Source organism: Macrobrachium nipponense, chromosome 28 (assembly GCF_015104395.2).
Source record: "Macrobrachium nipponense isolate FS-2020 chromosome 28, ASM1510439v2, whole genome shotgun sequence".
NCBI classification, from domain to species: domain Eukaryota; kingdom Metazoa; phylum Arthropoda; class Malacostraca; order Decapoda; family Palaemonidae; genus Macrobrachium; species Macrobrachium nipponense.
Genome location: NC_087217.1, coordinates 57,680,123 through 57,693,964, shown reverse-complemented (window position 1 = coordinate 57,693,964; position 13,842 = coordinate 57,680,123). Strand labels below are relative to the sequence as shown.

The following is a 13,842-nucleotide window of genomic DNA, read 5'->3' as shown; positions in this document are numbered from 1 at the left end:
AGTCAGCTGATTCGGCAAAAATGGCTGCTTTTCTAGCAATCAAAATATTTAACTAAATGCTGGGTAGACGAGGAGATCAATAAATGTAACAATACAAATATGATATTTTTATACTAAAGTAAGGTTTTGTATATACTTACCCAGTAATTATATGATTGGAGCCCACCTGTCCTCTGATGGACATTATGCATGAAACAGAACGAAGTGCTTTGCTAAGTTGTTCCTAGTATTGCCGTTGGGTGATAGCTATCGAAGCGCTACCTGCGAAATTTGAATTAGGCTACCGTCCGTGGAAACTAATAGCTATGTAATTACTGGGTGAGTATAATACAAAAACCTTATTTATTTTTAAAATTATCATTTTAGAATCTTTACAAACACTGCAACTTGATTTCTAAAGGGAAAGTGATTCACCCTATACAAGATAACTGCCCCTGTTACCAGGCTTCACCTGCCACTTCCAGCTTTTGCTGAGGAATCCTATTACATAAAATCTTTGGTTTATAAACCTAGGGAAAATAAAAATTTTAAAATTTGTGTTACTGTTTGATTAATATTGTTTTGAATTAGTTTAATGAGACTGTTGCATTGCATGTTTAGACTTTCTTAGGGCTCACCAGTAGGATTTATTTTTAAATAAAAGGTGGAAATTGAATGTGGTAAATTAAAGAAGTTAGACCCCCAAATAGGGGGTCTAACTTCCCCTAAGGGAATGGATATAAAGTAAAGGGAGAGCTAAAGTGGTGCTGCAAAAAAAAGAAAATCTTTTTAGTACTGTTACCATACAGTTTGCCATGCAAAGTACATATGTAATTGGTAACTCACAAAAGGATTACATAATTGAAAGTAAGATTTGCTTTACGGAGATGGATGTCAGTACTGGATATTTATTTTTGGATAGTCAAACTTTGCTGATAGTTTGAAGACTGAAACGCCAGATATTGTGGAATTTGAATGTCAAATAAAATAATAACTGATTCTTCTGTCCTTCCTTATTTCAGGCTAAATTTATGGAAGGTGTTAAAGAAGTGTATACACCTCAGTTCTTAGCAGCTGTATCTCAGTTGTGTCACATGGATACCAACCTTGGAGAGTGGGTGTGGCTGCAGTTTTTCCCAAGGCTTTGGAAAATTTTATCAGAAAAGCAGCAACAGGTTAGTATGGTTGGCATCTCTGAGTTTGTTTTAACTCATGATTTACTGAAGGGGTTGACTGCTAATGCAGAAGTTTTGAGATGAGGAATGAAAAGCAGAAATGGAAATTGGTGATGTTAAGTTAACAAGACTGTATTGTAAGGGTGGTGCCAAAAGCTTAATTAGTATCCTCTGACCTTGAAGATGTTACTGTTTTAAAGTGCTTTGTACCAGTTTGAATTGTTGCATGCAAACCCCTCAATCCTAATTGCTGCCACAACAATTAATTGTTCATGAAAAATAACTTCTATCTTTATAAGGTAAGTGTGAAAATTTGAAAAGTAGATTTTATATGAAAAGTCAACAGTAATCTCAGTACCTGTGTACATACTGTTAATGAAGACTTCTTTCTTCACCTGTATCTGCAAGAAAGACCTTCAGTTTCTGTGATTAAGTGTTATTTGGCAGCTGTGGTGCAAATTCTTGAACTTATCATTATTGATGTAACTAGAGCTTGAAAATAATTGATGTAACTACTTTCAAGGCTCTTAAACTGTTGTTTCAACACTTTGAGAAAGGATTTCCTTGACTTTAATTTAAGCTTCCAGAAAATATGATGTCCATTTGAAAGAAGTAACAGAAGACAATAGGAAATGCAAAAAGAATAGAGGAATAGAGCAGTTATTAGAAGAAAAAAAAATTTAACAAATAAATAACTAAATAAAATTATAGTAAAGTATAGGGATAATTGTCTTAGGGTAGTAATGCATTGCATCTATGCTTGAACTTTTGTGGTTCCAATTGCACAACATCCTTACGGAGACTTTCACAGTCCAAAATGGTGTGAGGAATAAAGGAGGACCTCTGGAATTGAGGAGTTTGACAGCAAGGTATATCTGCTGCATATTGAAGCTGCTGTTAAGCAAATCTCATAGCTCTCAGCAGGAGGAAAGGTATCAGGGATCATTGTGAATGTGAAAGACATCTGTTAAAATACAACATATGGAAAATTGACAAGCAAGATCATCCTTTGATGGTCCAAGTCATAACTGCTAATGTTAGGGAACAGGAACCTACAGCCACAAATCACTTATCTAAAGGAGATAAATCTCCAGGAGAAGCAGATAACCACACTAGAGAACAGTATTATAGTAAAGGAAGGACAAATTGACTTACAACAGGTTGCATTAATTTTATTGTTGGTTATATAGAAATATATTAGGTTTTGTTTTAACATACAATTATAACTTTGAGCAGCATTTGCTGACACTTCCATTTGATGTTTCTCAAAATCAAGATGAGTTGAAAGACACGATAATGACGTATAGTTAAGGGGGCCGGCCGGCTAATGCCATTTTTTAAGGACAGGGCTTTGATATTCATACCACTTAATAAGGTGACTTGGGACATCTCCAAACCGCATATGATTTTCGCCTCTGACCTTCGGTTTTGTGACTCCAGGGCGATTTATCCCGAAAATAACCATTTTTCAAATTCTATCTCCTCCCTTGTATTTAATATTAAGACCTGGGATTACTACCATATATAGACTGATGTAGACCCTCCAATCGAATGGAGAGTTTTTTTTTTTTTCTAAAAAAGTCATTTTTTTGCTAGATATGAATTTTTCAATATGGTAAAAAAAATAAACCCTATAATCAGGAGAAAAAAAATTTGTAAAAAATACGAAACAAAATTGGAAAAAAGGGCTTCTATTTGATTGTTCTATATGTCTTTCTGAGTTATATACCAAATTCCAATGTTATAGCTTTTAAAACTAAGTGAGAGATAGATTTTGAAGGGTCAATAAGTATAGTTTTGAGCTACTTGGGCGTTCAAAGTTTTCCTTCGTATTTCTATAAAGACAATATTAATTAAATAATGATTATTATGAATGTATATTTGTTTTTTGTGTATTAATAAACCAAAACTATTTTATTTATCATAATTTAATCATAAATGATGATCCCTTTGCTCATATATCGCAGCCTGGGGCACTACTTGAGGCAAGATGGGGCACTCTTTCCTACGCAATTCTCTCTCTCCCCTTCACTAACTCGGCTTATTACAGCGAAATTTTCTTCTTCTGTATATTTAGCGAGATGTTTTCCTTGTATTTTCCTCTTTGGCATGATGAAATTCTTGCCCGAAACAAAGATAACAAACATAAATGCAAGGAGAATGTCAGAGGTGAAACTCAAAGGTGTATACTCTTCTTCTTTTTTTTTTTTTTTTTTTTTTTTTTTTTTTTTTTTTTTTTTTTTTTTTTTTTTTTTTTTTTGTTTTTTTTTTTTTTTTTTTTTTTTTTTTTTTTTTTTTTTTTTTTTTTTTTTTTTTTTTTTTTTTTTTTTTTTTTACAAAGACCAATTTAATAAATCATGATTATTATGAATTTCATATTTATTCCATTTTGGGTATTAAAAAACACAAAAAACAAAACTTTGTTATTTATAATAAATGAAGATCTCTTTGCTCAAAGATCGTAGCCTTGGGCAGAGTGTGTGACGTGTACTGTCAGGCAAGAAGGGGGCGTTACTAAGCAACCCCTACCCTCTCCTTCACTAACTACGAGAATATTATGATATTCTGTAATAATACTAGAGCGATTTTTTCTTCGTCTGTATGTTAGCGAGAGAAGATGTTTTACCTTGTCTTTTCCTCATGGCATGATGAAATTCTTGCCGAAACATACAATAAACATACGTGTAAAGGCAAGCGAATGTCAAGAGGTGAAATGGAAACGGTAGACTAGAATCAATTGATGTCTGTGATCGCACTAATTTCCTTATGACTGGACTTGGTACCTGAGCCTGAAGTCTCCTTCTCGACTCGGGGAATGTCTACAGATGCCGTTTCTCCCAATTTCTTTGACAATAATTATAAAAATTACGATAATGGAAGAAATATTGCATTTTCTTGTACGGATCAGTGTTTTAGGCTTATTGAGTTATGTTAACTAATTTCCCTGTAACTACGAAAGTAAGAGGAATTTTGACGAAATATTCGTATACGTATTCTCAATTGCCATATGAAGGCTCCATGAATTTTTTCATGACTGCATGCATCGCCCTATACCACCATATATAGCGGTTCCGGCCGGCCCCGTTAAAGCTTCAGACTCATTCAGCGGAGTCCTATCCACTTGAAGGGTGTGGGAGGATGGGGTGGAAAAGGAAAATCAGTTTTTTTTTTTTTTTTTTTTTTTTTTTTTACTGGAGTTCGGCTCATACCCCACCAACTACAACATGCACTAATCCATGCTGTGGCAGGATTGAGATTAAGGCCAGCATCATTTCTCATAAGTGGAGACTTTACTACACCAAAAAGGGTTGCATCATTGGCATACTGAACAATCCTGATTTTTGAGGCCAACAACCATCACTTGTATAACACTCAAAATACACCGGACCAAGAACTACCTTGTGGAAACTCTAGACGCAATAGGTCGTGGTTGCTAAGACCCCAGTTCAACAGCAACTTGACTGCTGCCCACGTACAAACCCCCAGATTCTGAAGTTTATAAATAAGTGCCTCATGATATAACTAAAATTGAAAGCAGGACTAAAAACCTATTTGAATCCTTTATTTACGCACAAAACCCTTATCAAGGTTTTCTTGCGAATGGCATGTCAAATCTAAGAGAGCATTGCAGATACACCTAACTGCTTCTTATATGCACATTGACTAGCAGCTAACAGTCCTTTGGAGTCCATATACTTGTATAGTGGCTTAAAAATAAGTTCTTTTTTGAGTGAAGAGTTTATAAAGAAATTAATATAATTTAGCTTTGTAAATTGTTTTCTTTTTTAGCTTTTATTCAAATAGCCAAATTAAATTTAGATTTAGTTTGTTTAGAAACACGGTTAATACTAGATTGATGACAGTATAGATAATTTTTTTTTATTTGACAAAACTAGTGATAATTATGGTTTCTCGCCTTAGTAGGGATGGCTGAGACAGAATTAACACAATTCGTGTATGTCCAGAAAGGTAGAGAAAGAGTATTGCACTTTTATTATTTGATGAAGAAACTGAAATTCACTTAATTTTGTTTGTTTTAGGGCATAGCCAGTGAAGTGATACCCTTCTTGTGCTCTGGGTCTCATGTGATTCAAAAGGATTGCCATCCATCAGCATTACATACTTTTACTGAGGCTTTGGCTCAGTGTCAGCCACCTGTTGTGATTAGACCTGCCAATATGAAGTACTTAGGTAAAAGCCATAACTTGTGGCACCGTATGACACTGCTTCTTGAGCAGCTAGCTTTGGAACAAGGGGCTACTACTAGTCCACGTGCTACAAAGAAGGATCTTTATGATTCGTATGACCTTGAATCATATGCCAATCCTCAACAGGTCAGATTTAATATACTTCTTCTTATTAGATAAGTTGAAATTGGTAATGAGAAAATCAATTTTGTATCTTGACATAGTGCTAAAATGTCATCATTACTAGATGTCAAAGTGATTATACTTTGTTCAGGAAGTGCTTGACTCATATCGGAAATGTACTCATTGCTGAAAGAAGAAGATCCTCTGGGTGGCTGGCTTTATGGCACACCATTGCTTATTATCAGGAGACCAGAATTGTAAGTATTATGTGTTTTAGAAACCAGTGTCTGTTGTAAAGTAGTTGAGCCTTAATGCTTTAACTTCCCTTTAATAGTTAGCAGTCTGGATGAAGTATTTTGAAGATACTAAACTCTGAAGTAAATTTCATAAACTGCTATTGTAGTAATACAGTATGCAAAAATATTAAAAAGTTTTTAGTATACAAAACCTTAATTCCACTGATGCAATCACAACCAAGAATATGTAATTTTATAAAGAAACATGTGACTTTTCTGTCAAAGTGTTGTTTAAAGTTGCAAATTAGAACAAAGTATTCTCTTCAGATAATGCTGATTGAATGAAACTAGGAGGACTCATAGTACTTGCTTTGAAAATGTTAACCCTCTTACGCCGGAGCCCTAAAATCAAACGTCTCCCGTTATGGCCGGGCCTGGTTTGGAGTGAGCGCGGAAGTGGAAAAAATAATTTTTTTCAAAAAATTACACAAGCGCGCGTACTTTTGAAGATTAAGAGTTCATTTTTGGCTCCTTTTTTTTGTCATTGCCTGAAGTTTAGAATGCAAACCATCAGAAATGAAAAATAATACATTATCATATGTAAATAATGCGATATATGGTAGCGAAAAAAAAAAAAAAAGAAAAAAAAATTCATACATAATTGTATTCAATCACGCTGTGCAGAAAACGGTTCAAAGCTAACCAGTTACTTTTTTTTTTGTGTTGTGATTTTACACTAAATTGCCGATCATTTTGATATATAATCTATTGTTAAAACAATAAAAGCAACACCGGAAAAATATTATATCAAAATGATGTAACGAATTCGTAACGAGCGGACGTAAAAAATGTTATTTTCAAAATTCACCGTAATTCTAAAATAATGTTCTAGAGACTTCCAATTTGTTTCAAATTAAGAAAAAAATGATTGAATATTACGATACTGGTAAGAGTTTTAGATTAGAATGCAGATTTCGACCATTTCGGACAGTTAAATTTGAGTTAGCCCATTAAATTTGATCCGAATGTCGAAATTTTAATATATATATTTTTTATATGGACATATTTTCGAAGATGGAAAAAGCTACAACCTTCAATTATTTTTTATTGTATTCTTCATGAATTTGCGCACATTTTGATATTATGAAACTCTATAAAAAGGCTAATATGAAAGGAGCAAAATATTAGGAATAATGCCATGTACGTATTTCGGAGACTTGCGGCCCCCCCCGCGAATCGGCTGCGCGGAAGTGAAGGTAAATATATTTTTGTTTTTCAAAAATTCACCATAAATCACAATATTGTTTTAGAGACTTCAAATTTGTTTCAAAATGAAGAAAAATGACAGAATATTACTAGGCCGTAAGAGTTTTAGCTTACAATTGTCGTTTTTTCAACTATTTCGGTAGAGTCAAATTTGAGCCGAACGTGGTTTTTTTTCTATTTATCGTGATTTTATATGCAAAATATTTCGAAAAAGAGAAAAGCTACAACCTTCAACTCATTTTTAGTTGTATCTACATGAAATTACGCACATTTTCATATATAAAACTTTATGTAACAGCTAATTTTAAATGGTGCAAACATTTCGACAATCGCCACAAAAAATTCTGATTTTTTCGGAAGTTACCGCGCGAACGTAATGTTTTTTTTTTTCATAAATTCACAATAAATCGAAATATGTGCTAGAGACTTCCAAGTCGTTGCAAAATGAAGGTAAATGATTGAATATTACTAGAATATAAGAGTTTTAGCTTACAATGCGTTTTTTCGAACCATTTCGGTAGTCAAAGTTGACCGAAAGTTGAAATTTTTGCCACTTAACGTTATTTATATGAAAATATTTTTCAAAACTGATAAAAAGCTACAACCATGGGTTGTTTTTTTGTTGTATTGTGCAGGAAATTGCGCACATTTCCATATATAAAACTTTATGTAACGGCAAATTTAAAAAGGGTGCAAACATTAGGACAATCGCACCGAAAAAAATTTATCGGAAAGAAGGTTTTTATCGCACTAAAACAAAAGAAACGAAACTAAGGAAAAAGTTTTTTCATAAATTCACCATAAATCGAAATATTGTGCTAGAGACCGTCCAATTTGTTGCGAAATGAAGGCAAAATAATTGAATATTACTATATGTAAGAGTTTTAGCTTACAATTGCGTTTTCTCGACCATTTCTGTAGAGTCAAAGTGACCGAAGGTTGAAATTTTTGCACTTATCGTTATTTATATGAAAATATTTCAAACTGATAAAAGCTACAATCATGAGTATTTTTTAGTTGTATTGTGCATGAAATTGCGCACATTTTCATATATAATACTTCATGTAAAGGATAATTTAAAATGGTGCAATAATTATGTCAAAGTGACGAAATAATTTCCGAGATGTGTCACTGATACTTTTTAGTGCGATAAGAAAGAAATTCGCGCTTGCGCACCTGCGTAGCGATTGTAAACAAAACAACGCCTTGATCCGTGAACTCCCAGCATCCCCCAAGGCGCGTGATACAAAAGTTTTCGGCTGGTAGGCCTATAAGTATTTTTCCGCGAATTTTTAAAAAAACTTTTTTGAGCCGACGTATGATACGTCCAATCGGCATACGGGAGACATTTTGACTCGACGTTTAATACGTCCAATCGGCGTAAGAGGGTTAAGATGTCCAAAATCAGTTTATGCTAGGATTAAAAATTTTTCATTTTATATGGGCATAATATATAAAAAAAAAATACTTAATACTGTTTATAATTTGAAATAACTTATCTTGAGATAAATCAGGTAAAAGAAAATCACAGTTCAGCACTGCAGCCCACAGGAATATTGATTTCCAGCATGCTATTTGCAGTCAACTATGTCATTATATATATTGCCATTCTTTAAAGTTGTAAATTTAGATTAGAGGGTTTGTAATTTCAAACACCTTTCACTGGTGGTTTTAGTGGAGGTTGAGATAATGTTAAGGTTGTTAAACTGTAATTTTGATTTATTTTACCTCAATCTCAAGCCTAAATTGGAAAAAATTCTGGGTTTTCCTTGTAAATACACCAAAAACCCCTTACATTGATCCAGTCAAATGCAGAATACTGGTAAGAATAGTAATCACGGTTCTCAGACCTTTTTCTCCAATTTGTTATTATTATGGAATCAAAACCACATATCTGACAAAAGCATTTTTCAACCACATAATTTAAATTTGGAGATTTTTCAAAAACCTAAATTAAATCCAGAGATTGCCTCTTATTTAGTAAGGTCTCTGGAATTTCTGAAAGACTTCGTGAGTGTGCTGCCACTAGATATTTGTTACTGTAGTAATTTGATGATATCAGCCCAAGAAGAGCCTTTATTAGGCTTAGAAGTCTGTATAAACTAATTCTTTATAATAATAGTAAGTAATTTGGCAAAATTTTAATAACTCCTTTTTCTCATTATTTTGAGGAAAACCTCAATTGTCATACTTTTATATGGTCTGTTCATTTAGAGCAGAAAATGTTTAGTGAAGTGGCTGCTGAACAAGTACACTGCTGTTGTTATTTTTACCAGGCTGTTACTTATGAACAACATGGGTTCTTAGAACAAGCTCAGGCTGCTTATGAATTGGCAATGTCAAAGGCACGTGCTGATATTGCTGTGAGGCCAGCACCTGTGAAGCTCCAGTCTGAGATGAAGCTTTGGGAGGAAAGATGGATAAGGTCAGTTTTCAGTTTTGATTTGCTCTGTGTGTGTGTGTACACTTGCTTTTCATTCATTACCGTGGCACAATTCTTATCTGTCAGCATTTTACATATTTTTTATCCAGTTAATTTCACTCTTGACCCATTCATTATGTTGTCTCATTTTTTTTTTAATTCATATTTAGACTGTTTTTATGGAAACTGTAGTTTAGGAAATTACTGGTTGGCTTGTTGCTTAAGAATGAGTGCCTGTCAAGATAAGTAATTATGGCAATTGTGAAAGTTGATAATGATGATGATGAAGACAGTGCTAATGATAATACAATAATAATAGCAAGCTGGGCATGTGGAATGTTCAGAACTAAGTTATTCAAATTATTTTCAAAATTTAGAGAGAATTGATGTAATAAATTATTCAAATTTTTTTCATAGTTTATGAAAGTAAATATTCATGTTTTCCAAATATATTTTTGTAATTATTTTTTTCAAATATCCGTGATGACTAATGAAATAGTTTTAATAGTTTATGAAAGCATAGATAAAGCATAGATATATCATATCACCGCACCATGTTATCAGATTTACTGCTGAGGGACTTTAGGGTTCCAGTGCTTGGTCTATATCCCTAAATTCCATACATCTGTACATGCACAAGAGCCCAACTGATAGCGTCATATACTGTCCTCTCCAGTGTGACACAGAAGACATGTCAAAACCATCTCCATCTCATCTTTATCATTATCAAATCTACATATGGTACTTCTGTAATTTTCCTTATGGTACCATTCATATTTTTAGATGACAAATTCTTAAACATAGTTTCATTGTCATACCATAATACTAGTCAGTATAGAAGTGCAGATCATATTAGATTATCATATAATCTTATCTTTGGGTGTAATTTCAGTCTGATTTCCAAATTGTCATTACCTTGCTTATGTTTGATGTGCATTTTTTAGTCATTTGCTGCTGTTAACCGATGACTGCCTGTACTGTATTTTTATATTTTTGTGACTAAGTGCATTTTTTTTGTAAAACTATTAAAATACTCAGATCTAAGCATTTTTAGAGGGCTGTTTTGATGTTTAAATATCAAAATAGGCAGTTATAAGCATTTTTAGAGGGATGTCAAGTATTTGTGGATTTTAGCTGGGGGGGGGGGGGGAGGTTGTGGTATGCATCCCCCCACTAATACCAGAGGTCAACTGTATATGATTCATTTTGTTATGAGAGTTTTTTCAATCTTGTGGTATTTTACTGGAGAAGGGCAAACAGCATTTTCTAAAACCAGCTTCATATCTAAACATTCCATCAAGTTTCCCCTTGAAATTAGGCATACTGAATATTTTCATTGCATCTATTAAAGAGTGACCAGATTCCCAATCATGAATTCATTCATTAATTCATTTGGGTCTTTTTCAGTGGCTTTATTTTGTTGTATGATTATAATAGTGAGAATGATTGTAATGGTAATTATAGTCATTGACTAAATGCCACTGATGGTAGTGTCTACCCAGTAAATATGGTAATTCTGCACACTAGAAAGCATAACCATATAATTTTTAGCAACAAATCTTCCAGCAGGACTAGTTAATATACATTTAATATTATTTGCTTACTTCCTTTAAGAAATTATGAAATTCAGGTTTTATACTTTTTAAAGGAATTTTTCTTAGTCATTTCAGGGATTATTCAAGTGACAAAATTCATGTCCTGGAATGTTAAAAGTGATTGTGATGCCTTGCTTCAAAAAGAACTTTTTCTCTATCCACTCTCCAGATGTGCTAAGGAATTGAACCAGTGGGATCTTGTTCAGGAATATGGAAGCAGTGATGCATCTGGGAATTCTCTTTTAGTTTTGGAGAGCTCATGGAGGGTACCAAATTGGGCTCGAATGAAAGAAGCATTGGCTCATGTTGAGCAGTCATATCCAAAAGAGTTGGCTTGGAAAGTAAGTGGACTTAGGAAGAGGAGCTGTTTTGGTTCTAGAGTCCATTACCCGTTGTTAGTACTGTGAAAGGATCGTTGTGTGAGATTTCCTTGACTGTTTAGAAATATCTGTTCAATGAGTTCCCATTTGTTTAAATGGTATTTGTACTTTACAGGTTAACCTTTATCGAGGCTATTTGGCTATATGTCATCCTGAAGAGGAGCACTTGAAGCTGGTTGAAAAACTAGTTGAAGCAGCAACTGTCCTTTGTATTAGAGAATGGAAAAGACTTCCTCATATCGTGTCACATATTCACCTACCAATATTTGCAAGCAGCTCAAAACAGGTTGAGGTTATTTGTATTATTTTATATGAAAAATATTTTTGGTAAGTTTACCTTGAATAGGCTTCATTTGTATAGATGTGTCATGTATTTTTCATACGTCAAAGTTTAGGTTTGGGATTTTTTTTTTTTTTTTTTTTTTTTTTTTTTTTTTTTTTTTTTTTTTTTTTTTTTTTTTTTTTTTTTTTTTTTTTTTTTTTTTTTTTTGTTTTTTTTTTTTTTTTTTTTTTTTTTTTTTTTTACTAACAAGTATTTTACTATTGATATGCCTTATTTCCTTATTTACAGGTTATGGAACTACAAGAGGCTTGTCAAATTCACCAGGGATTGGTACATGGCCGTACAAACTCTCTGCATGATATGAAAGCTATTGTAAAGACATGGCGGAACAGATTGCCAGTTATTGCAGATGATCTTTCGCATTGGTCAGATATCTTTACTTGGCGTCAGCATCATTATCAATTTATTGTCAATCACTACACAGATTCAGGAGAGAATCAAGTAAGTTGACGTTAATTTAGATTTAATAAAGAACTGTTATTTACTTTTACACAAATCTCATCTGTCTACTCCCAGCATTGCAGTATTTTTTCTCATGAAAAGTAGTTTTGTTCATGAAACTTACCTGTCAGATATATATATAGCTGTATTTTCTGAAGTCCGACAGAATTTAAAAAACTTCCGACACGCAGTGGTCGGCCAGGTGGTTAGTACCCATTCCCGCCGCTGGAGGCGGTATCAGGAACCATTCCCATTTTCTATTCATAATTTTTCTGTCGCCGGTGCTGGAAACACCTGTTTCCAGTACCTCCGTCTTAGATTTTGGAAACGTCATTGCCGCTAAGTATCCTAATTGTCTTTTAATTTATTTACTTGGATTTGTGGCTAGGCATACGCTATCTTAAATTGATTTGAATTTGATTCATTTTTGCATAAGATATCTGAATCTAGTTAGGCTAGTTTCAGAGGGTGTTGTCTGCAAAGATAGGGTGTGGCTACCGAAAGCTTCGGTAGATCCGCACTTGGTATGCACGAGGGGTGGGGATGAGTCTTGCTTCTTGTTGTTTGAGATTTGTCATGTAAGGAGTGTGAGACTTTGTCTAATTCCGTAAGGAAGACGTATGATTCGTATGTACGCAATTAATCAGTAAACATGTCTAATTCCGTAAGGAAAACGTATGATTCGTATGTACGCAATTAATCAGTAAACAAAGTCAGGGTAGTGAACCTGCTAACCTTCCTGGTAGATTTTTTTTTTTTTTTTTTTTTGCTAACCCAATGTAGTATGGCCTACGTAGTTCTGAATATGTCTGCGAGAGGTGATCGCTCTCTTCATTGTTGTGAAGAGTGCTACTTCTGTTATTGTTTCTCATAACCCTGTAATGTTGCCTTCGGGCCCTAAACAGTGTCTGTAGAGGTTATTGCCCTTTCTCTAATACTCTTTCGATTCGTATCTTAGAATCGAAAGTGCTTGCTTTAGAGAGCAATAGTGAAGTGGCTAAGTGCAGTACAGTGCCCCTTGTGTAGTGGAGGGTGCGTCAGATCGGCCTTCCTTATTTCGCCTCTAGGCCGGGACCCTCTCTTGACTCCCAGGACCAGGGGAGAGAGCATGTCGAAAGCCGAAGGAGGGTTACGAGGAACCCCCACCGATCTGGCGTGCCTTCGGCAGTTTCTGATGAAAATCCCCAGACTGCCTAAGTGCGTGCACGTGCACGAATCCTGAAGGATTGCTTTTTCGTCCTCCGAAGCGTCCTCCCCGCGCAGGGGTTGGAGCTTTCGGAAGGACGCGCGCCTCTAAATAGAAGCTTTATAGAAGAGGACGCTTCACGTCCTCTCTCTCTCTCGTTATGCGTTCCAGTGAGAAGTAAGAAGGCGAAACGTCGCCTGATCACGTGTACGTCTTTCCACCGAGAAATATGAAAAAGAAGTCTTAGTAGCAGGACGTTTTTCGAGAGCGGACGTCCGAGCTTTGTTACTGTGAGAATAAGAAGGCGTTCCCTCGCCCTCGTATTCTCACACGATCAACCCTTCTCCTGAGACTGTTTTCGTGCAGTCGGATTTCTCTCCGAGATGTATCTCGCTTTTCCCTGAAGGCAGTTTCTCTTGCTTGTTTTGACGCCTGTCAGGAGCGTGACGCTTTTCTGCACGCTTCTTTTGACGCTCGGCCTGGATGGATGTTTCGGATGGACGCCAGGC

General features: G+C 34.7%; 1 protein-coding gene across 1 annotated transcript in view; it reads right to left on the bottom strand.

Moving 5' to 3' along the window:
- LOC135201202 (transformation/transcription domain-associated protein-like) overlaps positions 1-13,842 on the bottom strand; it is a 204,832-nt gene that overhangs the window by 147,423 nt on the left and 43,567 nt on the right. Inside the window, 1 exon segment of the mRNA XM_064230080.1 lies at positions 442-509. Coding sequence (XP_064086150.1) covers positions 442-509 — 68 coding nt within the window.